At 46.5% G+C, this 26,228-nt stretch overlaps 1 protein-coding gene across 1 annotated transcript; it reads right to left on the bottom strand.

The window, feature by feature from the left end:
• Positions 1-288: 288 nt before the first annotated feature.
• Positions 289-26,228, bottom strand: SMG5 (SMG5 nonsense mediated mRNA decay factor). The gene is made up of 22 exons (XM_085319572.1): positions 26,200-26,228; positions 24,770-24,868; positions 24,010-24,133; positions 23,173-23,329; positions 20,510-20,599; positions 19,112-19,201; positions 18,118-18,196; positions 17,395-17,520; positions 16,872-16,940; positions 14,485-14,693; positions 14,178-14,315; positions 12,371-13,069; positions 10,260-10,429; positions 9,883-9,958; positions 8,999-9,174; positions 7,758-7,916; positions 7,475-7,534; positions 7,001-7,160; positions 6,517-6,607; positions 5,823-5,897; positions 5,329-5,467; positions 289-4,928 (listed from the first exon to the last, which is right to left on the bottom strand). Exons 1-22 carry the CDS (start codon positions 26,226-26,228, stop codon positions 4,845-4,847), a joined length of 3,099 nt encoding a protein of 1,032 aa, XP_085175698.1. The 3' UTR covers positions 289-4,844.

Here is a 26,228-nt window from a genome sequence, read left to right on the forward strand (position 1 = left end):
CGGGAAGGAATAAAGGAAATATTATTGCTGTTTTACGGATAAGGAAGGGAGCRATCTGAAATCTGGTTGCAAATCAAATGGAAAGCAACCCAAGGTTTTGTCTTGCTCTGCCCRGGTCAGGTAAAAATTAAAAGCAGGCTGGGGAGCGGGCGGCTTCGGGCAGCCGTTCCCTTCGGAAAAGCGCAAAGTTGGGTTGGAAAAGAGCACGCGTGAGCGCGGATTCACGCGTTAAAACGTCTGCACCAGTGCCGGAGAAACGCGGGCCGCGAACCACCACAAAACGAGGGGTACAAACACCTCGTATTTTATTAAGCCAGTCAACRTGTCGGGATCACAGTCAGACGCGCGCTGCGAGAGCCCCCGAGCTCCTCCTGGGCCGGGCCGGGCTCCGGCGCTTCCCGGCAGCCCCGCGCCAGGGCTGGGTTTGGAATTTGTGCTACAAAAAGGGGCAGCGAGGAAGAGGCCATCGCCCCTCGCCACGGGGCTCGCCGGGCCCGGGAGCCGGCGCCGCGCCGCTGTCCTTCCTCCGCTCCCGCGGCCGCCCCGTCTTCGCCCTCCTCGCAATCCCTGCCCGCCGCGGAGCAGCGAGTTCACCCGGCCGCTGCAAGTCCGAGACGCGCGTGCGAAGCCCGAGGCGCTGCGGACGGCAGGGAGCCGAGCGGAGCGACGATGGGAGCAGGAGGAAGAGGGGCGCAGAAACCCCCCGCAGCCCCCCGGGCACCGGACCCACCGCTCCCGCCCGTGGCCGACGCGCCGCCTCCGCCGGAAACCCGACCCGCCGCAAGCCCCCCGCAGCCCGCGCTCTCCGGGGAACAGGGTCGCCCCCAACCCTCCGAGAGCTCGCCGCGGGGGCAACAAAAAGGAAAGAAAACCAAGGCCCAGAAACACACAAAAACACATTAAAAACAACGTTTTTCGGCCCACAAAGCAATTTTTTTTTCTTTTTGCTTTTCTTCCCAGCGCAGTGGGTGTTAAGGGGTGAGCTTGGAGCTGGTCCTAGCAAGCTTTGAGTAGGTACAGGAGTAGCACCATATGGATKAGCAGCGGAGCAGAGCTGGCCTTCCCGAGGCTCCAGCGTCGCACGGTGGAGAAGGTTGGCAAGTCAGCTCGCGGCTGTACCTCCGGCCAGCATCGCTACGCCGCGGTGAGCTCAAGGGAAACCCCAACCACAACGTGCAGGAGCCAGGATCCACGGAGCCTCCCCCCGCCCTTCAAGCCTTCCCTGTCCTTGGAGAAGTGTTTAGCATCAGCAACCACCCTGACAGGCTTTTGGCTGCGTGGTTTGGACGCGGAAGCGATGCACCAAAYCCCACGCAGGGGCAAACTGGCACTGGCCCTCAAGGCAGAGCTGGGGCAATTTATAGCCAGGGAGGGGGCTCCAGCTCATCACGAGCGGTGGGATAGGGGCTRAGAAGGGTCTTCCCTTACCCTGAACTCAAAAGATGCCAAGCTGAACCTCCACTAAAAGGTAATGCTTCGGGGAAGGACACAACTTGCCCTCTTCCCCGAGGCCTCACTTTGCAGCTTTGCTGTTTCAGAGCYTCTCAAATCTCCTGTTTCCCTCCCCCTTTCACGTATCTCCAGCCAGGGACATGCACCCAAAAATCCAGAATCACGGTCGCATGYTCTGGAGGGTAAAGCAAGGTGGGGAAGGGATCTTTCAGGTGTCTTTTAAAAAAGGTGAYGATCCCTCCCTAACTGGCCCAGAGGGTGAGGACAACCCAAAGGTACCGCAGGCTGAATGCTGCTGCGAGGCAGTTACTACGATTTCCCTCGGAAAGGCAGTCAGGGGTCTTTTCCTACTCTCTAGGTCTGCGAAACTTCAGGGTAATATCGAAACAATCCCTTAGGGGACCAGGCAGCCCTGGGCCAAGGCCCCTGGCTCCCACCTCTTCAGCGACAGCACGTGCCCCGAGACCCTGCCTAGCTTGGCGCCCAGCGTGGATCCTGCACCACAGGCAGCCCAGGCTGCTGCACAGACCAAGACACTTGTAGCTCCAGGGGACCCATCCCCTTTTGGTTGCTGCTTCCTTTGCATTGCTCTTTTCCCTCTCCACCTCCAGCCAAGGAAATACCTGGCCCASGGCAAAGCTGAGAAACACCTCCAGATCTTTGCATTTCTAATTTCAGATTAACATCCTTCTCTTTATCAAATCCAAGTGCACAGTTTGCACTACGCAACCAAAGGAGAATGACAATTAGGGCTGCAGAAAGAGCTGGGCTTCAGCTCAAGCACATCTCAGAGCTGCAGGCTTTGCAGACCCTTCTGATTTGCTTTACAGCAAGGAGATGGATGGTTTTCTTAAGCAGCAGGAAAAAAAGCACAGCTCCCCAGCCAGCCACCCTGCTGAGCCAGGTTCCTGGTGGACAAGGAGCGCATTTCATTCAGCCTAGCTGAGCAGCACTCTCCACATCAGCAGAGGGGCAGAAGGGGAGGCGAATCTTTCCCCCACCACACCGTAYTGCTCTGGCTCATGCACTGAAGGACAAGCCTCACAGAGTGATTCTTTCTTCCTTCCCCCATCCCCATCCAATAAAAATAATGAGCTACRCAAACAAATGGCTTTAAATAAAAATCACTGATAGCACTGGAGGAAAGCACAACTGCCAAGCTTCACAGTCCATCTTAGATTTCTAAGAAAGCCCAACTCGAGCCAATCTTTAACCTGCCCTTCTACTTCCGCTGTTTCCTTGGCTTAGCCTAGGAAAGCACCACAAGTGTCAGGAGACGCTGCAAAGGGAAAAATCTGCGGGAAGCCCTGCCAGTCTACCCCCTCCACCTGCCTTTCAGGTCACCTTTCGAGCATGTGAACCAAGCACGTAGGGCCAGCTCCAGCTGTAACTTAATGCTCCGCGTTTCTCTTTGCCTGTGCCACAGGACTGCGTGCTGCAAAGGAACTGAAATTGCTGGGATTTGTGCTGAGTTTTTTTGTTTTTTGTTGTTGTTGTTTTTAACCTGAAAAAAAGGAACATCCTGCCACACCAGTACAATGCATCGTGCTAGGAAGTCTGCACAGATTGGAGTATGTTACTTGTCTTTCCATAGTATGCCCCTTTTATAGCAGCTTCTGGCTGGCCCATGTGAAAAAAACAATCAAACGTAGAAGACTAGTGGTTTTTACTTGCATAGCTGCTGTTAGTTCACGTGGATGGAAACGTCTGTTTCTTGAGTACACTGACACAGATGAACTATGAAGAGGCCATTCAGCCTATCTCCCACTGCTCAGCTGTCTTGGGAGCAACCTGTTTCTTCATTTCCAAGCATCAGCATCACAGGAAGTCAGACACAGGTTCCCTTGAGATGCTGCCAGGTTGGAGGTCTGTTCGGTCCCTTGCAGGGCACAAGGGGGAATCGGCTCTTCCAGCATCTGCCCAGGTAGCATCTTCCCTTCTTTCTGGGATGCTAGAAGCACAGAATAGTTCATGGGCTCAGTCCTGGACCACAGCAGTCCCTGCATTACCTTTGCCTGCCCCGGAGCAGGATGTGGGGAGGATACGACCACGCGAATTCTGCCACCCTCTCTAGCATGACGTAGCAGCAGCAGTGTCAGAACAGCCAGTAGAAGAGATAATGGCTTTGAGATCCTCCTTCCTCCTCCACACTCCATTGCAAGATTTAAGAAAAGAAAAAAGAAAAAAGAGGCTTGGGTCCTTGGGAGATGGGCCTTGGGAGCTGGCTTCATTCATCCCATGGTCACAGCACTCAAACCAAGCGGTTGAGCCTTATTGGTGTTTAAATCCCACAGGGCTCTTCTCCCTCTCCCAGCKATTCTGCTGGATTCAGCTCCTTTTCTCCAAGGCCTAATGCTGAAAGCAAGGAAGTGGGAGGGACTGGGGAAGGGGGAAAAAGAGGAAAAGAAAGGAGAAAAAGTCCTTTTCACCTCTCTCCAGCAGCCCGGCCAAACTCTCGTTGAAGCACACAGCTTGTACAGAAAGCAAGGATAGCAAGAAGCCCACAGCGGTACTTCAGACTGCTCTCTCTTTGCAGGCCGAAATCCCTTTGCACTGAGCCCGCTCCATGGGGACAAGGAAGGGAAATAAATATGTTTTTCTTTCCCCCAAAAAAGAAAAAAAAAATTATATTAAGAGCTTTTTTCGTTCTCCCCCTCTTTTTAAATAGCTTTGTTTCCTTTTCTAACATTGGAAGAGTATCCAGAACCCCAAAGGAACTCCATTTTTTCTTTCTTTTTTTTTAATAGTTCTATATATATATATGTATATGTAAATATATGTATATATATATATATATATATAAAACTAAGAATCAGTAAGAAAAAACCCTTGAAAAATAATTAACTCTAAGGGAAAAAAAGAAAAAAGAAAAAATATCTGCTTTCCTGTCACCAGGTTGCCAAGCAAGAGCTAAACACTCTTCGGATCTCGTTTCCCAAGCTAGCAGGGCTCCATTTCTGCTGTGCTGGTTTGGTTTCATTTAAGTGAAGTCCACACTTTGGAAGCCACCTGCCCGTTTCAGATGACCAAGCAAGCTTTGGGGAGGAAGGAGGGGGGAAAATGAATGACTGCCCGTCTCTCGCCCATCCCTGCCGACTGGGAGAAGGGCAGAGCTCTGCCTCAGCCGTGCCGAGGTGCCTCTCTCTTCTCAGAGCAGTTGGCGCTGTTGGAGATGTACAGCCGTCTGGTCGGGGTGCGGGTGGCGGGTGTCCGTGTGCGTGCCCAGATTGTCTTTTTTTTTTAATTTTTTTTGTAGACATTTTTCTTGTTGTTGCTGCTGCTGCTGCTTCTTCGTGTCTAAGTGTCGCCTGGATTTTTGTTTCCTTCGTTCAGACGCTGCACGTTCCGAGAGGGGGAGAGAAAGGTACACCAACCCGATCCCCTTCTGAACATCAGCCCATCTCTTTCCACTGCTTGTAGAACTCCAGAACATTTTTTATTTCTACGCTGGCATTGGCGGCTGCCTGGATGGCAGACTGCAAGTAAACACATACACAGCGGGTTATTTCCTCCCTGCCCTGTCAAGAGGGCTGCGGCTGCCCTTCACAACCAGTAGATTGTCACAGGCACAGCTTTTCATGGCTAAAAGGCCTAATTCTCCTTCATGCTAATGCGCCTTTACACAGCTCTGGTATTAGAAGCCCGTACAGTCATGCAAATTACTGTTCTCCCTCCCCCCTCAGGATACTTCGCACCACAAAAGCATGACAGATCAAGAGGCCTTCAAGAAAATAAACAGTAGGAACCATGACTTACAAGCTAGATTTGGGCAGTCCAGGACAGTTACTACCAAAACAAACTGTTGCCAAACAACCAGATTTTAACCTTGCTAGAAAGCAAGAAGGTGCAGTTCAGCCAGAACAAAGAGCTACTGACCTGCATGGGCACTGAGAACATGCTTGGGTCCTCCAGCTGAAAGCCCGTGATGATGGTGACCATTCCTGTGGTGTCGTCTTCTCCACTTGCCTGGGACACCGTCAGCTGTTTGCAGCTGTCCAGGATTTTATAGAGGTTCCTGCCACACAGGTGCAAGAGAAGAGAAGTGGAGCAGAAAGTCAGAGAGGAGAGCACCTGTTTGTGCAAAGCGGGCACCGGTTTCATGCATGCTCAAGGAGGATGCCCTGAAGGTAAAGCTGTTTCTCTGTCATCCACTGAGGGCTTCTCTGAGACCATTCTTAGGACCAGAAGTGTTTGGTGTTATGCGACACAGATGTGTGCCTTGCCACTCTCTTTGGGGAATTTTATAGTCACCCACATAAAGCACCAAATCCAACAAGCTGTGTGACCAGTCCCAGTGCTAACACTTCTCCCCAGATCCCATCTGCCTGCTAGGAATCAGGCTCAGACATCTCCAGATGCTGTAATCTTACCAGGCATCTAAATCTTGTCTCTTCAATTTATGCCTCTCAAAGCTCTTCCCAACATCTTTCTGGCAACGAATGTACCTAAGGAAAGATCGGAATCACTAAGTCCACATAGAGACCRTCACACAGACAGAAGTCAATATTCTACAGTAGTTCTATCAAGGGCTGCAGGCACCTCTGGCAATGTTGGCGTGTATCCGCCAAAAAGACACATAACCGCCTGAGTTGTCCCTCAGGTCACCTCTCATCACCACTGCTGTCTGCACTTCACAACACCACAAGTATTTTAAAGGCTTCCAGCCCTGACACAGGCACTGAAGGTGCAGTTTTTCTTTATAAAAGCACTCCCGTTTGCCTTGCTGCAGCTAACCTGGGCACTAATGCAATACAGCTCTCCTAGYGCTCCCAGTACCTGAGTAAAAGGTACAGCTCAGTTTTACACACCAGTAAAGAGCTGCAACTCCAGCCACCCCTCAGGAACAGCTATATTTCACAGCTGAGCAGCAACTACACGAGTGTCTGGGAAACCAGCCGCCAAATATGTTACTTCACTATTGTCCCTCTCACCAAGTGCATTCTGCACTTCTCACTCTGCTCTAAAGGATGCACGGCATGTTCCCAACAATGACTTTTTCTTTTCCATCCCAAAATATACCCATTCTAAAACCAACGGCAATGTGCATCATTTTCTGACTCTCACCTGTTTCCCTTTTTAAATTCTGCCTCCAGATATCGGATGCTGTCCCGAGCCCCTGCGTTCTCCTTTTTCAGGAAGTCTAAGCCATCAATCACTAACAGAAAGAAAGAAGCAAGAACATCTGGCTTACAGCTCTACGTTGGCAASCTAACCCAGATGTGGCAAGAATTCCACATCCCGCTGAACTGCTCCTGATGCAGAGCAGCAACTGCTGCCACAGGAGGTAGATGAAGTCAGGGGTGGACAGGGCCTCTCCCTTTCCAGCTGTTCTTCAATGAACTATGTTGGATGCCAAGCATGCACCACAAATGAGACAGGCTCCAAAAGAGACATATGTGAACCATCTTTCAACTGCTCCTGCAGCGGTAAGGAGCTACGGCAGCAGGACGGAATGCAGCCACYGTGGCCCAAAGGGCTTTCTTCTAGGCAAAGAGGGAATGAGGGGAAGGCAGGCTCAGCTATTTGACATGAAAAGGAGTTCCCATACCTGTTCGGGGAATGATGATTATGAACCTCCCACTAGTGGCCAGCTGCTTGACAACAGCCAGGTGCTGGCAGAGGGCCTGGGTGTCCGGGACGAGATAAGGAGACATAGCTGACTGGGCCTTGGGCTGCTGGAGACTTCCTTCCAGCTGAGAAACCTCCAGCTGAAAAACAAACCCAGAGAGAGAGACTTGCTTGGCATTTATGCTGAAACAAAGGATCAAAGAGGACAAGAAGTCCCCTGCAACACTCCACCAGGCCCTTTCAACCTCCCAGCACACAGAGGTTCAACCAAGGAGCAAAGGAYCAGACACACACATTGAGGCAGTTGCAGGCTACTCATCACTTCTATCTTGGMAGAACAGAGAACCACCTCCACATGACAGGGGAACAGAGAGCTCCCTTTTCCCTTCTTAATTTCATACACATTTCAGCCAGCACCTCTCCCAGTTTTCAGCTTGGAACTAGCATCTCCTACCTGCAGTCGAAGCTGAGCCATGTCTCTCATTAGCCTGTTCCGACGAGCTTCCTCTGCAGCCTAGTTATAAAAACAAACTTCCAAATCAATTAGCAGGAAACACATAAGCTGACAGTAGCACACAATTTCAGAAACAGAGTGAAAAGAAAAAGGAACATTTGAGTAGCTTTAAGGATGGTAGGAGGAGTGAGAYTTTCATCTCCAAATTCTGTAGTTACCATCTAATAGTAACCTATGGGGCACTGCGCCAATACAGAGAATTAGCCTACCTCTGCCAACTCACCATGTGAAACTGGGCTTGGGCCTGGTGCAGCAGGTTGTCTTGCTCTGACTGAGCTATGCTGATGAAGATCCCAAGCTCCGAGTTGAACTGCAGGATGCTGCCTTGCAAGTGGGTAATGAAGTGGCCAAAGCTCCGAATGCAGCAAATCCGAATAACAGACTGYAAAGAAGCAGACAGTCACCAGCCATGTTTCCCCGTGTGGGCTGTAGCCTGAGCCAGCTCTGGCTGAAGCTTACACTTTTGGAAAAGACAGAAACTATTAATAAAAAATCCAAAGGAAACATTTCCTATGGAAATGTGCTCCTGAAGGCAATAACACGTGGAGAGAGCTGCAGAAAAGTGTATGGTTGGCCAGAAAGCTGAGAAGTGTTTGCAAACAGGGTTTCCCTAACTTGAGAAAACCACAGAGAAAACAGCAGCTGTTTTTTTTCTCCCCACAAATCTCTGCTCAGTCCTCAGTGCTGGGAAAGGGAACCAAAKGAAGAGACAGTTTATACACTGCTCTTAGGGCAGGCACTACTCTTGGTTGGACTGCTAAGTGAGGTCAGCAAAAGGCAACTCATGCTGGACACGAGATTGCTGTACTTCACTCCAGCTGCCCCAGCAGCTTAAGATGACCTTCAAGAACTCACCCTGCTGAACTCTGATTTAACAGGGCTCCCACATCACAGGTCAGAGCAGTGTCCTCWAACCTAGACAGATGTTAATGTGCTCCCACCCTACAAGGGACCAGACTGGTCTAGCAAGACAACACGAGAGAATGGTCATTTTCTGCAGACACATCCGCTGCCCAGAAATGACCACCTTGGCCATTTGTGTTTGGGACAGCATATAAATGTGCTCTGTGAGGGCAGATGGTGCCACATGAAGAGAGAGTTCACTGACTTTTGCATTTACTAAATCAGGATCACAGGAAGCATCCTGTAGCCCTGACCACATCCTCTTTCATCCCAGGAAGGGCAGAGATAACAATGCTTCTGTCCAGACAGGGAGGTCAGGAGACCTCATGCAGCAAAGCTGCCAACTGGGCTTCATTTTTTGAACAATAACTTTTGAACAGATAGATAACTGCAGCCACCACCAGTGGTGTGAACTAGCCACAGACTCAAAAGTTTGAATCAAATTGAGGTCTATTTTGGCAAGAACTGATCTAGATTTTCACCTGCACAACCAAGACTGGCTGCACTTCCAAAAAGGAAAACACAGCTGGTGCCAAGATTCAAGAGTTTATCCTGACTCACCTCCTCCACCGCTGAGAAAATGGGTCGGTCCTGTTCAAAGTTAAACCTCTTGTGTGCGTTTTTCAGAGGAGGCAGATTGCGCAGSGCCACATCTTCAGGGAGCAGCAAGTTGGCACTCAGGTCTGGGAGTTCAGAGCCACTCAGCATGTCCTTGACTTCRTTACATAGGGCCAGCCCTGGAACACAGCAGAGGAGACAGCAATATATGGTGACTGAAACAACTGATGTAGGGACAAAGAGGGAAAATGCTTGAAGGTACATGATGTGTAAAGAACAAGGGTAGAAGATTTTAAGTAAATTATACATGTACTATGAGCACACACTGGGGAGGAACAACAAAAAGACCACCCAAAAAACAAAGAGTAATTGTCTCAAGCAACCTGCTGAGGTGTAATGCCTCAGGAAAACTAGTTTGTAGGGTTGGTGCTCCCATTCTTTCCAACAGACAAGCTACCCTGCCTGTGCTATGGTTTTCATGTCCCAGAGGGATCTTCAGGCTGAGACGCAGGGCACATCATGAGCATTTGGGGCATCAAAACTAGTTTACATGACTACCATGACAAAAATCATACCCTTACGTATAGTCTTTGCAGTCTATTTCAATTGTGTTGACAACACAAGTTTCACGAACACAGGTGTAAGTGTTTTGTAAGTATTTGGTACACTGTCAGCCATATAGAATAGATTAATAAGCTTTGTAGGGCAGTATTCAACTGGAAAGGTTTTTAAACACAAAAACAGCACACAGATGAAGTTGCTTCCCATTGTGCTTATAAGCTACGTGCTATTGGCAAAGCTCTCGCTCTAGGGTCTGCCACACACCACGGAAACTACTGGCAACAAGAATGGCTGCAGCACCATATTTCCATTATTTTCTCTAGTACCTGATTCCTGCAGGTCTGCAGCAGAAGGCAGAAGGTTCAGGAGCACAGACAGCCTGTTCCACAGGCTCTGAGAGCTCTGCAAGAACGAAACACAACAGGCCACAGAAAACATCAAGATGGATGTAGACAATAACCAGGCCTCTCAGGCTTTCTAGTATCTTCCACAGATCTGTCTGTAAAAATGCTTTACAAACAGTAAACATCACTATACTTCCAGAGGTCAAGATTAGCTTAGTTCAATTGGTGGGGCCGGGAAACTTCGTTTCATATTGGGGAAGTGGGAYTGGGCCAGTGGTTTCAGCAGGCCCTTAACATCCCAGCCCCAGAATGCTGAACAGAGGCAGGCACGGACTGCACACACCCATCCCGGCTCCTACCTGCGCGCACATGATGATGAGGTCTGTGTTTGTCCTCAGCCAGTCCAGGAACACCTTGACAGTGGGAAGCAACCCCTCATTGGTCACGATCTCTAGCTTCTCCTGAAGGGATCGCTCATTCCTACAGGATCTGTTGCTTGAAATGCTTTCTTCAGAGTCAGATACATCGTCTGGAAAACAAAGGGAAAAGCAGGATGGCAAACCCTTTGAGAAGCAAAGCCCTGCTGGTATGAGAATAGCACTGGGTTGAACTCCTCTGTTCCTCCACACATCTTCACAAAAACAGTTCTYTGTCCTCTGTGTTGTCAATAAGAGGGTCTTAACTGTTGCATTTTACTTTTCCTTGGGAGGAGACTACTAAAACATCCCTGTGAAAACCTGACAAATGCCCAGGCCCTGCAGCATCCTCAGAGAGTCTCACTAAGAGAGCTGGGGGAAGTAGCATGTCCCAGYGCAAGGGCCATGCCATTTACTTTAGAGACCAGAGCCAGCAACCACTGTTTGGGTCACTGCGTGCCAGCCTTCGGGCAMCACAAGAGAAGCAAACAGCCAGGCTATTTTACTAGCCGGGGGCAGGCAGGGAATCTAAATATCCATTATGCCTTGCAATTCTGCAGTTCCATAGACCTGAGGAGCTCAAAGCCAGCTGCCAGGACACAGTAACTTCCCCAGATGAAACTCCAGACCAGCTAAAAGAGTGACCTGCAGTCAAGGTAGCAGCAAACTGAGAATCTACTATGCATTTTGCTACAGTGTCTTATTTTAACTGCACAGTCACTTCTGTCTATTAGCACAGCAATTGCCCTTCAATAAACCCTCAGTATCAAAAGAGAGGAAGTAAATTCAGAAACCATCTCTGGCAAACGGTTAAAACTGTTAGATGTCCTTCAGTTTTAGAGACAGAGTCATCACAAWGGGGCCTGAGCTTTGAAACGGCCCACCTGAAGCACAGAGAGCTTCAAGAAAAAAGCACACAGGTTAATTCAACTTCTCGATTCCTACCTCTACAAAAATATCATGGATACACTATTCAGATGTATTCCTGGAGCAGCAACATCTGTGTAACCCACTGAATATATAAAGAAAAATGTTAAATATGTTAAATAGATCAAAAATCCTTTGTTTCTTCCTTTACCCTTGTCTCTTTCAAGTGGTTACGAAGCAATGCTGGGAGCTACTCAACACTAACATGATCTAATGCTCCCCTTTCAAATCTTAGCCCGAGCAATGCCTGAATCTTGCCAGAGCTGCAGGCCCATGAGTTTGGCAGCACAATGCAAAACGTTTCCTTGCTCCAGGGAAGCTGGGAGAAATAACAAACAAGACCAAACGGGCACATGTGGTTTTATCTGAAATAAAAACAACGCCCTGTAGTGCATCTGATCTCCCTTTGAAGTCCTTTTTTCACCAGAATGTTGCTCAGTTTTGTAAGTCGCACGGTAATAGAGAGCTGCAAGCGTGCAGCTCCAYCTGCTGTGCATCTGCAGTTTGGTTCAGCCCCAAACACAGCAAGGCAGCATGCAGAGCTCACAGAAACTGGCTCTCAGCTCCTCTCAAATGCAGCTAGGTCACATCTGCTGACTTGCAGACAAGCAGAGGCACAAGAGCTTTGCAGAGTTTGTAATCTAACAGCTCAGGGAGAACTTCCTAGACTGCATCTGCTCTTTCCATCATCAGAAGTGCAAAAAAGTGTCTGATTACGAAGATTTCACATGAGGGGAAAAAAAAAGGGAAGATAATTCAAACTTCTAATACCTGCTGGAATTATGCTCAGCATCATTAGAGCTGCTCAGCATCATTAGAGCTGCTCAGCATCTAGCTGGAAATCTTACTCTGTCAACAACAGATAACATAGACTAGCTGCAGGTGTCCCTTTCGCCCAGTGCTTGTAGTCCTGGGCAGCAAGCATTAACAGCAAAACTCCTCCTTCAGAAAAAAAACGGCACAAATCCTGCCTAGTACTTCAGTGACCTGCTGGTCCAGACCTGACTGAAGGAGAACTTGCACAATTGAGAGAAGCAAATTTTAGCAAAGAGGCTGCTACAGCTCACAGTTTTCCATGCAGGACTGCAGCAACAAATACCATATTGAACCAGAGCTCTAATCCTTACCTTGCTCTACCAAGCCAGGCTTCTCCAGATCTCCATTGACACATGGCTTGCTGTCTACTCCATCCTTCAAGACAGGTGGCTCGCTGTTTGGTTTCAGGAGAATGTTGCTGAAAGTGGGAGCCAAGCGAAAGCAACGTTTCGTCTGAAACAGTTGGGTAGACATGGCCTGGAGATTACTGGCTATGCTTGCATCATTAGTGCTCAGGGGCCCTGGCCCATTGATTGCTGGATCTGGAGTCTCAATTTTAGAGCTGCTTGGGCTCTTAGAGTCCCCCAGCCCACTGCCATCCACACAGTTTAAGGTCTCTTTGGGCCCACTTTTGCCTCGGCCACTTCCCTCCTCACCCGGCTCGTCCTCCATGTCCTCCAAGTCAGAACGAGATTCTTGGCTGTTCATGTCAGAGTCCGTCTCCACATCAAAAGCAGCTTCTGCCTCCTCATCACTCTTCTCTGAGCCACTTTCTGAGCCATCGCTGCCCTTTGTGGAACCCTGGCTAGAGTCAGAGTCAAAGCCCTCGCTCAAGTCACTCTCATCCACCTTCTGGGGGTGGCGGCGGCGGCGCAGACAAGAGAGGCGGGAGTATTTCTTGCTCTTCTTGCAGTCATTCTTCTGCTGTTCCTCGCTGGGCTGGTGATTGGCCAAGTCAGCTTCAGTTTCCTTCTCAATGGAGTTCAAGGGCTCCCGCGGCTCCTGGTCATCTGCAGGCATTTAAAATGAGACCACAAGTTAGAAGTGTGACACAAGCTGGTTGCCAGTCCTGAGTCCAGGGAACCAGCCACACAACCTTCAGTCATCACTTCTATTAGTGTCTTCCACCAGAGAAAGAGTAACAGCAACCCTAGGAGGTTGACTCAGTTTCTAAAAGGCAGACAGAAAGACTTGGGAAGCCTGGATTCCTGCTGTTCAAACCATACTGCTCTGTTACCAGACAGCTCAGTGCTGAATGCTGYCAGACCAGCACAAAATCCACATTTGAATCCCAAACCCTCTCCCCAGCCTTCTGCGGTCAGAGAGCCCAGCGATCCACCAGCCAGGGTAACAGCACRTGCCAGTCAGCTTGATTAAACCAGCCACTCTGCTCTGTAACCAGACTGAGTTAACCTAACTCCTTCCTTGACCAACACACTCGGAGCCTTTGCAAGTCTATGTCATCTTGCCAGCTTCAAAACCCTGCCAGGGGAGGAGTCATTCGTTGTCACTGTTGGCCAAGAAAGCTCTACTCTCGCACTCTGCTAAATGTTTGAATCATCTGATCTGAAGGGGAAGATTCAGAGGTTTTATTCTCTTTCAGCTGAACTCTGCTCAACAGGTTGTCTTGGAAATTAAAGACCTCTGTTCTCCTCTGAACAGATACTAGGTGGGCAGAATAGAGCCTGCCTCCTCAAGACACTGCTCTGCCCAGGTGTTTCACCTGACATCACCTCCTCAACAGGAGAGAAAAGAACCCAGTAAACAACAGCAAATGGAAAGAGAGAAAATACAGAGCACAGACTGCAGTAGGCAAATGATGAATGAGATGCCAAGAGACACAGAGAGACGATACCTTACAATACAGAAAGCAATTCTTTCAATCTATGATGATCCCGAAACTCACGGAGAACTTCCAAGTGGAGACTGTCTCAATAAACTACCTGGCACTGGGGATTTCAGTCCAACACTGCAACATCACGACATCTCTAACACCACTCCCTTCACTCAGAAACTATGCTACAAAGCTCATGCCCAGGGGATTTAAGAAAGGAAAGTAACAGCCACCCATACAGGTAGGCAGCTGGGCAGACACTTGCATTGTCTCTCTACTCTTACCTGTGCCATCACTCTGAAAGGCTGGGACTGGATTTTCCCCTTCTTCTAGCTCTGCCTGCAGGCGTATATTGACATGATTTATCAGATGAGAGAAGAGGGCCAGTGTGAAAGCGATGGCTGCACTGTACTGCTTTGAACCTGCAACAAGACGGAATAATGAGGTGGAGGAGACTGATCTTCCCACTAACCTAGAAAAGGGATTTCAGTTAAAATCAGATTTTCTGCCTAAGTGGAATACCAAGTGTTACCCATATCACTCACTTTCCATTCACAAAAGAGCCGAATGGCTGAGTAATGCACTGGTTACCTGCCCTCTTGAGGCTGTGAACACTCATAAGGCAGATGATCATCATGCGGAAGATCAGGAGATCAGGAAGGAAAGAGTAGCCACTCTCGTACTCTTCTTCATCTTCACTAGTTGAGTTCAGGTTAGGAGGAGAAGGCAGGTAGAACAAGCACAGGTTGAAATCCTCCAGCACAGACTGGCAGAGAGATGTCAGCTCAGAATCCAAAGAGCTTAGCAAGAGGGAAAAATAAACAAGAATTATTATTCAAAACTCAAGCTCCTAGCAATGTCTGCATGGAAACTGAACAAAAACTGRCAGAGGCTTTACTTAGGTCATCTAGCACTAGACATGATAAAGCACCAGGGAGAATACTGCAGGCAGCAACAGCTATGGGAAGCAAATGAGATGAATCAGATTGTTTTTCTCTTTCTAAAGCTGCTAACCTAAAGACAAATGACAACTAGATCCCCTCCTTGCAAAGAGATGGGTCACCAGTAAATATACAGGAGGACTTGAACACTCACTCCCAGRCCCAAGGTGACACTCCTGCAGACTAAGACAGGAACACAGCCCTCATGTACACATCTCAGGGCACTAAGCAGGAGAGCCAGCTAACTCAGCACTCTTTAGTATAATGGGCTCATGCCACAAAACATGAAATGCTACTATAAAATCAGAGAAAAATCTGGAGATTAAACTCATTCTTCGCATTTTTCTAGCTCATGTAATTCAAAGATCTCAAAAATACTTCATATATAACCTGAATAACTACTGGATGACTTTCTCCCTGTGAGCTCAGACAGTACCCATTAAAATACACAGTGCACTTTAACGTTAAAAGTAGCAAAAGTTTCAGAGCCACTGCTCAGTAAAAACACTGCACTCCAGCACACAAACCAGGGACCCAACTTGTCTTCCTCCCACAGCTCCACCTAATTTGCAGCCCATAAGAACTTTTCAAAATCCTCTGCAGCCATGAGCTACTTCAAAGAAAGCACTCATGGTATTCAATATAATGGGCTACAGGAGTTTCCTAGTTACAAAAAAAAAAAAAAAAAGAACAGTCTGCAAACATCTAGTAAATCCTTTTCAGGGGGCARCATACTTGGGATATTGAAGTAATCTATTTTCTTATGCACTAAACACATGTTAAGCAGATATTAAATGAGCCTTGAAGTTCAGCTCTAGTATAAGTCTATATTTGAAAGCTAACCACATAAAGGGCTGCATTAGCAAAAACATAACCAGTATCTTGAGGAAAGTGATTATTCCCCTCTGTTTGGCACTTGTGGGATGGCACCTGGAGTACCATGGCCCATTCTGGGGGCCCTAGAACCAAAAAAAAAAAAAAAGTGACAAACTGGACTTTGTCCAGCAGCAGGCTATCAATTACAGTGCATGACGGTAAGACGAGACAAAGAACTGGGTTCACTCAGCTTGAAAGAGAGAAGGTTTGAGGGGATATAATCTGTCTTCAACTACCACATACGTGGTTACAGGAAAGTAAGCCAAACTCTTCTCAGAGGTGCACAGCAAAGGGAGAAGGAGCAACGGGCACAAGTCGCAGAAAGCAAAAAATAGATGAGATGCAAGGAAAGCTTCCACAGTGAGGGTGGTCAAACACTACAGGAGAAACCAGAGACGTGAGGAATCTCCATCCTTGCACATATTCAAAACTCAAGTGGGTGAGGCTCTGAGCAACCTGATCCAACTTTGGATTTGAATCTAACTTCAAAATGGACCCTGGTTTGGGGAAGGACTGGACCAGATGATCTCCAGAAGTTCCTTTTGAGCAAGATTATTCTACGACAAATTTTTAATTGCAGCCTCTAAAATACCTACTCTATGTCAAGCAGCAAGAGGTTAATTTAGAACCACCTGAAAGCCTCCCACAGCAGAGACGCAGAAAATCCAGGAAAAGCCACACAGCTGTACAAAGCTTTCCATTTATTCTGATACAAATGGGTTATGTTATTCGTTCCTCTGAACAAGGTATTTGGTTACAAGTTTCCAAGTGCAATGAATTGCTCTGCACACGTGCAGACGGTGCCTCTTTGTAGTCAAATCAGCCTAAATCCAGCGCTTGCCAAGAGAAAGCATTTGATGCCCGAAAAAGGCATTAGAACACACCAAAGGCATGGTACAGAGGAGGTCAGAGGCTCAGGACTCAACTACTGGCTCAATTTATACAGAGTTACAAAGTATTTAACCTTTTGGTATTTCAACTTCCCTTGAAAGGTGATCATCTTCACTCTCACTGCAAGGTTAGAAGACTTTACGAGGCTTGGATTTTTTGGCAAAAAGCCTCAGTGCAGACACTCTTATCCTGCAGGGAACAATCTCTTCCATTTCTAAATACCTGCACCTGTGAGTTATCAATAGGAGATACAATCTGTTGTAACCTTACCTGCTTTTTGGCTGCAAAAGGCTCTGCAGGTACATAAAGCTCACCAGCAACCTCTTAATGTCTTTGCATCTGAAAAAAATTAAGGAGAAAACACTGTAAAGCAGGTATCGTATCACAGAAATTGGAGAGACTAACACAGCTCTATTAATAGATGAATCAGGTCTCAACCGATACCTACGTTCTGAGGAAACAGGAGAAGAAAGCCAGTTTATATGCTTCTACTTTCCACCAATATATCTCATCTTCATCTATARTCACTAGCTGAAGAGGAGAGTGAGAAAACTCTCGCCTAAACTTTTACACTTATCCAGCTTCTCTCTTGAGATAATGACCTAAGGGACCAAGAATGTGGCAGTTTGGAAGAAATGGAAGAAAAAGGCTCTTGAATTCTGGGAACCCTCGCTSCCTCAAAAGGGCCAGGTGCCTTTTTGCCTGGAATGACGCTACCTACCTCCCCGAGGAGGACACCRATGGCACTGCAAACTCTCAGACTGCACCCCTTCCCTCTTCTTCGGGCTCTTACCGTTTCTTGCTTGGAGACAACTTCCTGGTTTCACATTTCTTCAACTGGTGATACATTTTGGCTGCTTTATCATACAGTCGCTTCAGGTTCCCACAGGCACCTTCAAAGGACACTTCAGACTGGATACTGACATACCAAAACAGAACACATCARAAGTTACTTTGCCACAGGGCTGCTCATATTTTATGGCTTTACTTCACTAGAAAGGTATTCAGGCATATAAACACAAAGATAGGCACCTAGTGCTTTTGTTTGAACATGCCGGGGTACTTAAYTCCCCTTGATGTCTACAAACCCCACTCCAAGCTGCACTGCAGCTCCATCTGTAATGTTTATACACTTTTACAAATTTGTGCCTTAAGGCCACGTTTAGRTAACTGAATTCCACCCAACTCACTGTGCTGGGTGCCTCATACCACACCATCACTCCCCTTCCRTCCTGGCTCTCTCTAGCCCAGGCACAGGGTCGCAGGTGGAACCCTGCCCTCCAGCTGCAGTCCCATGTATTTCAGTGACCAGCACAACAATTTGACTTGACCAGGGCTCGCTAGTACTATCAGTCCTGCTCAAGGGTGAAATAACTCCTCCTCCTTCTCTTCCACATCCCCCTAAAACTCATCCACTGAGAAAGTCACAAGCCCGAAGTAAAGGAGAAAACCTGGCAAGAGCAACCATAGTGCACAGATTCCTTGCCCAGAAAGAGAGATCCCCACGGGCACTCACCAGCGTAAGTAACAATAGGTAGCTTCCACATTGTAATATTTGCTCCCCGCCAGTGTCCCCAGCTGGTTAAAGGGCATGCCTGTGACAAGAGAGAGAGGCAAGTGAATCAATCTGCAGCTCTCCAGTTCTCCCTGCTAGAAAGCAGATCCCTTCCTTCTCACTACATTTCCATACGGGAGGGAAGCCAGGTGGCACAAACAATAGTATAACTGCACTCCAAAGGTCTGGCTATTTGATTCTTTTGCCACTTAGCTTTTCCCCATTTTACAGTGTTTTTAAATCTTCCCCACCTTCTTGCTCGTTGTYTGCAGAAGAAAGCAGAGCAAACAATTTCTCCTCCTCTTCATTAATAAGCACATGGCCTTGACCTCAATGTTGTATTTCTCTTGACTTGGACAACATCTTATCAGCATTCAAATGCTCCATTCCAGCCAACTGTGCCACGTAAATGTTGGTCAGTTACTGGTATTTGAGACCAGCCACAGTAATCAACTCAGAAGAGCCTCGCAAAGACAAGGCAGAGAAAACATCCTTCTGGAACTGCTTCCTTTTCAGATAAGATAGGCTCTCAACTCCTGCCACAGTGYGCTTGCATAAAATAATCACTTAAAGTAGAAAGAAGCACATGAAATTCTTTGTTGTTGTTGTTGTTCCTGTTAGAACAGGGGGATGAGCAGTAATGTTCTGCTGACAGAACAGCTGGATCTTCCCTGAGCCAGACAAACATGATTTTACCCCACTCATGGAAGTTTAAGCTTCTCAGAATTAATCAGATGAATAAGTTGACATCATTTGATAAGGCCACCTTTGCTTTAACTCCTCTCTTGGGCTTGCCTGCCAAAGAGAGAKTCTACTAGAAGGAACTAGTTTTAATTAGGGAATAAAACCCTCCCCTCTCAGTAACCAGACCTAAATCTAAATAGAACAGTGTCATAGAGTATTGCTTTTAGGTATGGCAGCATGATTTGAACAATGAGCATTCACTGCAACTCACCAATTTGCGGCGCAACAGAAAGGGCTTGATAGTAAAATCGCTCAGCCAGCAGTTCTGTGTCTACACCTGCCAGTTCATTCTGATAGCGAGCTGAAAGTAAAACCACACACTGCACATCAGAAATTAGAAGCCACYGTCTTCTCTTCCCTTCTGCAGAAAAGCAGAGTTTCCTTACATTTTAAAAATACCACAAACCTGGAAATACTGGCCAAGTCAACAAATCCACCAGATAAGAATTGCTCTTGGCAAAACACAGAAGTGTGCAGGGCTTGCCAGGACAGTCTGAAACACTTACGTTTTTAACTGCACTGTTCTGCACATCACAGTCCCTGCCGTTCCAAGCAAAGGAAATCTCTTCACACTTGTGGCAGCAGGTAAGCAAAAGGAACAATATCTACTGCTCCACATGTTAAGTGCTGATTCACTCATCCTTGAAATAACTCAAGAGTTGTGCTCCCATTTTCCAGCACCCCAAATATACCATATTCTACCACAGCAGAGTGTGAAATCTAAAGTCATCTGACTTAATAAAATGCCTGATGTCTAGCTAGACTGGATCTTATCAAGCATTATCCTTTTTGGATAATGGCAGGCATCTTGAAAACCTTAGGTGAAAGGATTGCAAAGAGKGGAGCACATTTTTCTCCCACCAGTCTGATAAGTCATTCTTATACCCCTATACGACATTCATTTGCATTCTTAGGCTGATTCACGCACGAGAATGCCAAAACAGCTTTCAAGAATTTGAAGGATGCTGCATGTCAAGCACATTTTCCCATGCCACACTTCAAATAGCTGCTTTTCACACAGTTGCATGTTTTCTCACTGCCTTCACACCCAAGTGTTCATAATCAAGTAAGAAGCTGACACACTTAGGAGGTCGTGACTGTGGGGTAGACACATCTGCTCTGTAAAGGACGACACACAGCCAGACACACTCACAAAGAACCTGGGGTTTTGCAGTAGCCTATCTTCCGGATCAGTTAACAATATTGCTTAACAAATCCGATTCTCATTCACGCTTATGCTGGTGACAGTGGCTCTGTAAGGCAACCTTAAAGCAAGTCTGAGCTGAGAAGTCACCCAGCTTCAAGTTTCCTTTGTGCTGTCCAAGCAACATACATAAAGTCAAGGCTTCCATTCTCACACAGCCAAAGATTCAGTTGTTCACCAACAGCAAACTCATTTACTGGCACTAAAACAAAGCTTCTGCAATCTGCAGCAGCTCACTTATCCRTGAAGCTTTCACCTTAAACAGGTCATTGACAAATGGGTCCAAGAGAAACCAGTGTCTGCAAGCAACTATGGCAGCTGACTAACAATCATGAAATCAGCACGCTGTACGGGCACCATCTTTTATGTATTAAACATTGCCCTGAAAGATGATGCTGTTCTTACCTAGATCTCCCAGATAAACCAGACATCTGTGACATGCCATCTGTGCCCACTCCATCTCCTTCTCCGACGCAGACACAGGTTTCTTGCAGCCTACATGAGAAATGCAAAAATCGCATACACCATTGGGTAAAGGCAGCTGGAAAGATACACAAGCAGCCTACGCCTTTCCTGAGACACCCAACATTTCAGCGGGTGAAAACAAAGATCACATGTTCAGACCACAGTGTTGGCTGCTGTCTGTGGCTTCTTATAGACCTTTGCTGTCAAAATGTGGAAAATGCAGGTCGACACAGACTCCTCCTTCAACTCCCTGCTGATGGGGGTAGTGCATGTCACTGCATCACTAACAGTCACTGAGATGACTGTCACTCAGAGTTTGACTACAAGGTATGCTACAGAGAGCTGGCTCCATTTGTACTCAGATGAAAGGACAGAGGCCAATTCCTGTCTACAAGCCATGCGATCACGTTAACATAGCGTTGAGCACAAGCTAATAAGGCCTGATTTTGAGAGGCTGATTTTGTTAGCACGGCTAATGAGGCCTTTGGGTAGGAGCTGGCACAACCCCCTGGAAGCCAGAACAAAGGCTGGGCACGCCTGCACCTGCAGTGACGTTCAGCGTGGACGTACCCTCCCTGACACCGAGGATGAAATTGGCCTGTTTGCATCAAGACTGAGATTTGGATTCAGTGCTCCACGACCTCCAAGCTGGCCAAAAGGGAGGAAGGGAAGTAAAGCAAGGAAAAAGCAGGAAGGCAAATCTGCGCTGGAGATAGGGCATCTGCAGTCAGGCAAGGACAATCACTGCCAGAAAAAAAGCAACTCAGTGGAAAGTGGCAAAAGCAACRGGAGAAGGCTCCAGCCAGATGTTCTGACTAACTTGACCCATCAAATATGACTTAATTCCTGGGAGGGGCTGTCACTGGCAGGATACTATCTCATCTCCYCAGCCCACCCACTCCTCAGCCAGGGGGGCAGTGGTTCAGCTGGAGCTTGGGAGGAAGGCTACCGCGTTCGCCCTCTCTCTCCAGAGATGGCTTACTGCCATGGGGCAAACCAGTGTCACGACTTGGAGCATCCAGCCTAGGTTTGGTCTTCCTGTTCCCAGGGACTCCCACCTTCTGTAGGAGAAAAATCCCTCAAGCAGAAATCCCAAAGGAAGGTATTTTTGAGAAGATCAGCACAGCCTGCAGTCTGACTTGCTTCCCTCCTGGCTTAGTTTAGAAGGGCGGAAGTGAAATCTGAAGGATTAAGCGACCAGTGAGGAATGGTTCCCAGTTACTAACAAGCATCGCATGAGTCACATTATACTGACACACAGCCTCAAAGCTGTGCCCAGACTCTAGGGGATCTATCCTCTTTTTCTATTTTGCTTTGAATCCTCTTGTTCCCTTTTAACATAACCATCAAGTTCTGCCCATCCTAATTCATATTTCATATGCAATTCTTCCACATATATCATTTCCGGATATGCAAGGTTTCATCTTCAATGTCCAGTTATGAATTTCTCTGTTGCATCATTTTAATTACAAAAGCCTGAACACATTAAGAAATTTGAGAAGGGGAATCTTTTAAATGCAACTCCATATCACAGAGTACAAACCCAGCTGGAACACGCATTTTGAGAATTTATTAGTTCTGCAGTACCCAGCTACATTTCTCAAAGCAACAGTTGCCAGGGACATCTGCCTTTTAAAATGACATTTCAAAGCTGATCATGATACAATCATCTCCCAGAAGCTAAGAATAGGATACAAGCAACTAAAATGTTCTATTGCTRAAGACATACTAACTCCTTTTATTCCAATTTCTGTGTCATCTTCCCCCTGCCAGCTTTAAAAATGTCAATTAAACCCTTGCTAACACATTTCACAAAAAATACTGAGGATCTATTTCTCAGCTGGATCTACCTGAACAGAAATACATGCCTTGAAGTTACCGAGCACAATACTGGGGCAAAGATGAGCGTGTTATTACAAGATAATCTAGAAGTGAACACATACACAGCACAGCACCCTTCTTCCTCCTCCCCAAGAGGTAAGTTACCTCAGATTACCCAGCATCTAAGGGCAGGCACTGAGGCGGATACCCGAGACAGCTAACATATAGCAGCCTACCACATTACAGTAGCTTCTTTATGTTCTCAGTCCAAGAGTCAATGGCAGTTTCAAAGCTTATGTAGTGTGTGCACAAGYGGGATGCGAAAGAAGTACAGACATAGAAGGGACTACGAGTAGGAACAGCATCTTGCATCTAAGTGAGTAAGATGTTCCAACAAAATCTGCTGATTTCTAGAACTTATTCCCACAAAGGCCATGTTGTCTACTTTAATTTATTAAAACAATCCACACAGCTGGAAAAGCTCATCCAAAATTGCGTAGAGTCTGCCATCACCAAACATTTACTAAAGAATTTCCTATGACCACTTTCTGACACATGTTCCAACCCTTCTTGCTTCCCTAATTCAGTACAGATATTTAAGGGGTGGGGGGAAGAGCCATGGAGAAGAGAAAATGGCAGATAGGCTGCTCTAAACAGATAATGGGCTAATCAGAGAAAAAGTTAATCCCTCAAATGCTAAACCAAAAGTGGACTGGCAGAAGGGGAAGCCACCTATCTGGGATTCAGGCCTTATCCAAGAGCTCAACAAGCTGAACACTAACCTATGAGAGGGTCCGTTACATGAGTCCAGTCAATACAGCACTGTAGCTCCAGTTGATAGTGAGACTGAATGTAGAGGAGAAGGTGTTGGTAAAATCCTATGCCAGCAATTAAGTGAGTCCGGTACGCACACTCCAGAGTACTACGGCTGTGAATGTGCTGGAGAGAGGAGAAGTGAGAATGTGTTAATGCAATCCATATAACTCTTTAGGCTGGCAACCCAGGTTATACCAAGCATTTAGCAAGACAGCAGGCATCTCAGCTGTAATTGTTTTTCTGCAGTTCTGTACCTCCTCTTGCTCAAAAATGTTGTATCTAGTGGTATTTACTAAGGGTCAACATCAAGGAGAAACACTTACAACAATGAGGTAAAAAAGATTAATGTATCTGGTTAGAGAACACCGTAATTATGTTAAGACAACCAGATCACCAGGACAGAGTCCATAGCATTAAAAAATACAACTAAATGAGAATGCCTTGAGTATTTTCCAGGGATCAACTCTAGAAAAACTAATCAGCACTGGCAAAGTCCCTTAAGACTATCACTGGCACTCACTTTACCTGGAGATATGCCTATTTTGAAGATGGGAAGACAAAAATTAAGTAAACAAAGCTGGAATATCCTCTGCACTTTCAGCTCTCTGAACAGATCACTAGAAGTTAGCTGCCCACAGCTAGACAGAAAGTATATGTCAGCTCCACGATTAAAATTCAGGAGTGCCTGGCTTCCTGCCCTGTGTTCAGACCACAACCTCTCCAAGCAAATGAAGCATTTAACTTAGTCTCTGGCCATGCAATGGGTCAGACCTTCTCATACAGCAGCAGCCACAGACACCTGCCTTTTTATTTGTTTTAATGAGTTGAATAACTTCATAGTAAACTTTTCTCCAGAGTAGTTCTTCTGCTTTTCTCCCATAATCCACTGGATGCAAGAACATCAGCTTCACACACAGCTCCCGCAGCCTGAGAGAGAGGGAGAGCAGAGAATTCACATTTAGCTACAGCAGTTTCAAATACAGCTGCTGCTACATGAGTGGAGAAGAGGAAAATCTGAATTGATTACTGTGGATGAGCTAGGCCATCTGGTGATGGTGCAGCTTGTGTCACTCCCACACAGTAGCAGCTGGAAAAGCCATAAACTCAATCAGTTACCTTGCCTCAGCTGGCCATCAGTAGCTTTCTAAATTGCAGTAATGTCATAAATAGTCTATAATCACAGATGAAACACACACACACACACACACACACACACACACACACACACACACACTATCCTTTTCAGGCACCTCCAAAAACTGATAAGAGATTTCGTGCACATATAGGGAGTTTCTTCACCATACAGGTATTTTAAAATAATTAGAAGGAAGTCATTAGCCAACATGAAGATTACTTATTTCTATTACAATGGCACTCAGGAAAGCCTCCAGCCACGGTCTTGGACTCTACGACTAGGTTTATTCAAATACAGACCTGGAGTATGGCCTCTGCTCTAAAAACCTGAACGAATCCCTGGTAAACAGGTACAACTGCTGATGTGTCACTTCACACACATTTTTTTCAGATCAAATATAAAAACATAAATCCTCTGCCCAAACTTACTTGTTCCTCAAGCTGATGTTCTCTGGCTTGAACACTTCTTGATACGCTGCCTTATTACCAAGGATGAGATCCAGTCGATGAACAGCCTCAACCACTGCTCTACAAGGTAATACAAAAAGAAGAGTTTCAGAATGGCAGGTTACTTGGAAGTATTTTAGGAGATCTGAAATCTCTGCACAGACCCATATGAGCCTAGTTAATTCCATTATTAACGAGCTGCCCTATACCACCAACACTGTATTCATTGATCACCTTTCTGCACACTATTTTGAAAAGCTTAGGGAAAGAAGGAAAAAACAGTTATATACGTTTTAATATTTCTACTTCAGATCAGCCATTTAATCACCAGTTACCACTACCTGTGTGATCAAAAATGCCAATTATTGCTACAGTAAAAAAAAAAAAAAAATCAGACACAGTAGTAACTAACTTTTAACCTCAGCAATTAAAACATACTATACATACACAAATATATTATACATTAATACACTTACATAAACATTAATACATTTAGATATATTAAATTGTATCAGTATAGAAAGGATTTGTCTCTAATGATTACTATTTTGATGGGGCAAGGGTCAAAAGTCCACCATTTCCTGCTCCCTTACCAACTCATTTATGAAAGAAGGCAACTCATTTCATCTGCATCTGCCACAGCTTCCTGATCTTTGTTAGAGCGATACATTGATTAAAGCTCTTAAGAGATCTCTGGATGAGAGATGACACGGACACGCAAAAACATTCTAAAATAACAAATTTATTAAGAGTTTTTTCCTCCCATCAAAGCCACCTAAAAGACAGACCAAGCAACTTTTGAGCGTCTGAGCAAAAACCACGTTGGTGAGTCACTGCCGAGACACTCCAATCTCCTGGAGGAGGAATGCCACCGTGTGTAAAATCTCAAGCACTTGACAGTTTGAAGCTACGAACAAAGCAGGTTACAATTCCAGAACGCTGCAGTGAAATAAAATCAGGGACTTTCAGAAGGATTAGCACTGACAGAAAGTACACCCATCAATATCTCAAGGACAGTTCAATAGAGCAAAAATCAAAAAGCCACATTATACCCTCTCTAACAAGAGAGATCATCTCTAAACCTCAGCATTTGTTAAGCCTTTACTTGATGCCACTGCACCAACTCTTTAAACCAACCTTCCCCAGCTCTTCACTCTACACTTTCCTCTTTAAAGGACGKGTCCGCCAAGCCATCCTCAGCCATTAGCTGTTCTCATTTTCCCCATCAACTCTGCATCCCYCATTTGCTTATATCTTTACCGTTCCTCCTGCTGAGAGTGCCACACGTTGAACAAGACGAAGACAAGCAAAACGTCTTGTAAATACCAAATGAGATGGACCTGATCACGGCAAACCTCTGCAAAGCAGAACCGTTACATGCTGCCACCAGCCTCCCCCACAGAAACCTCCACCCTTTGCGAAATGCAAACTTCCTCGTCAT

This window comes from Rhea americana, unplaced genomic scaffold (genome assembly GCF_003343005.1).
Source record: "Rhea americana isolate MKP2758 unplaced genomic scaffold, rheAme1 scaffold_599, whole genome shotgun sequence".
Lineage (NCBI taxonomy): Eukaryota > Metazoa > Chordata > Aves > Rheiformes > Rheidae > Rhea > Rhea americana.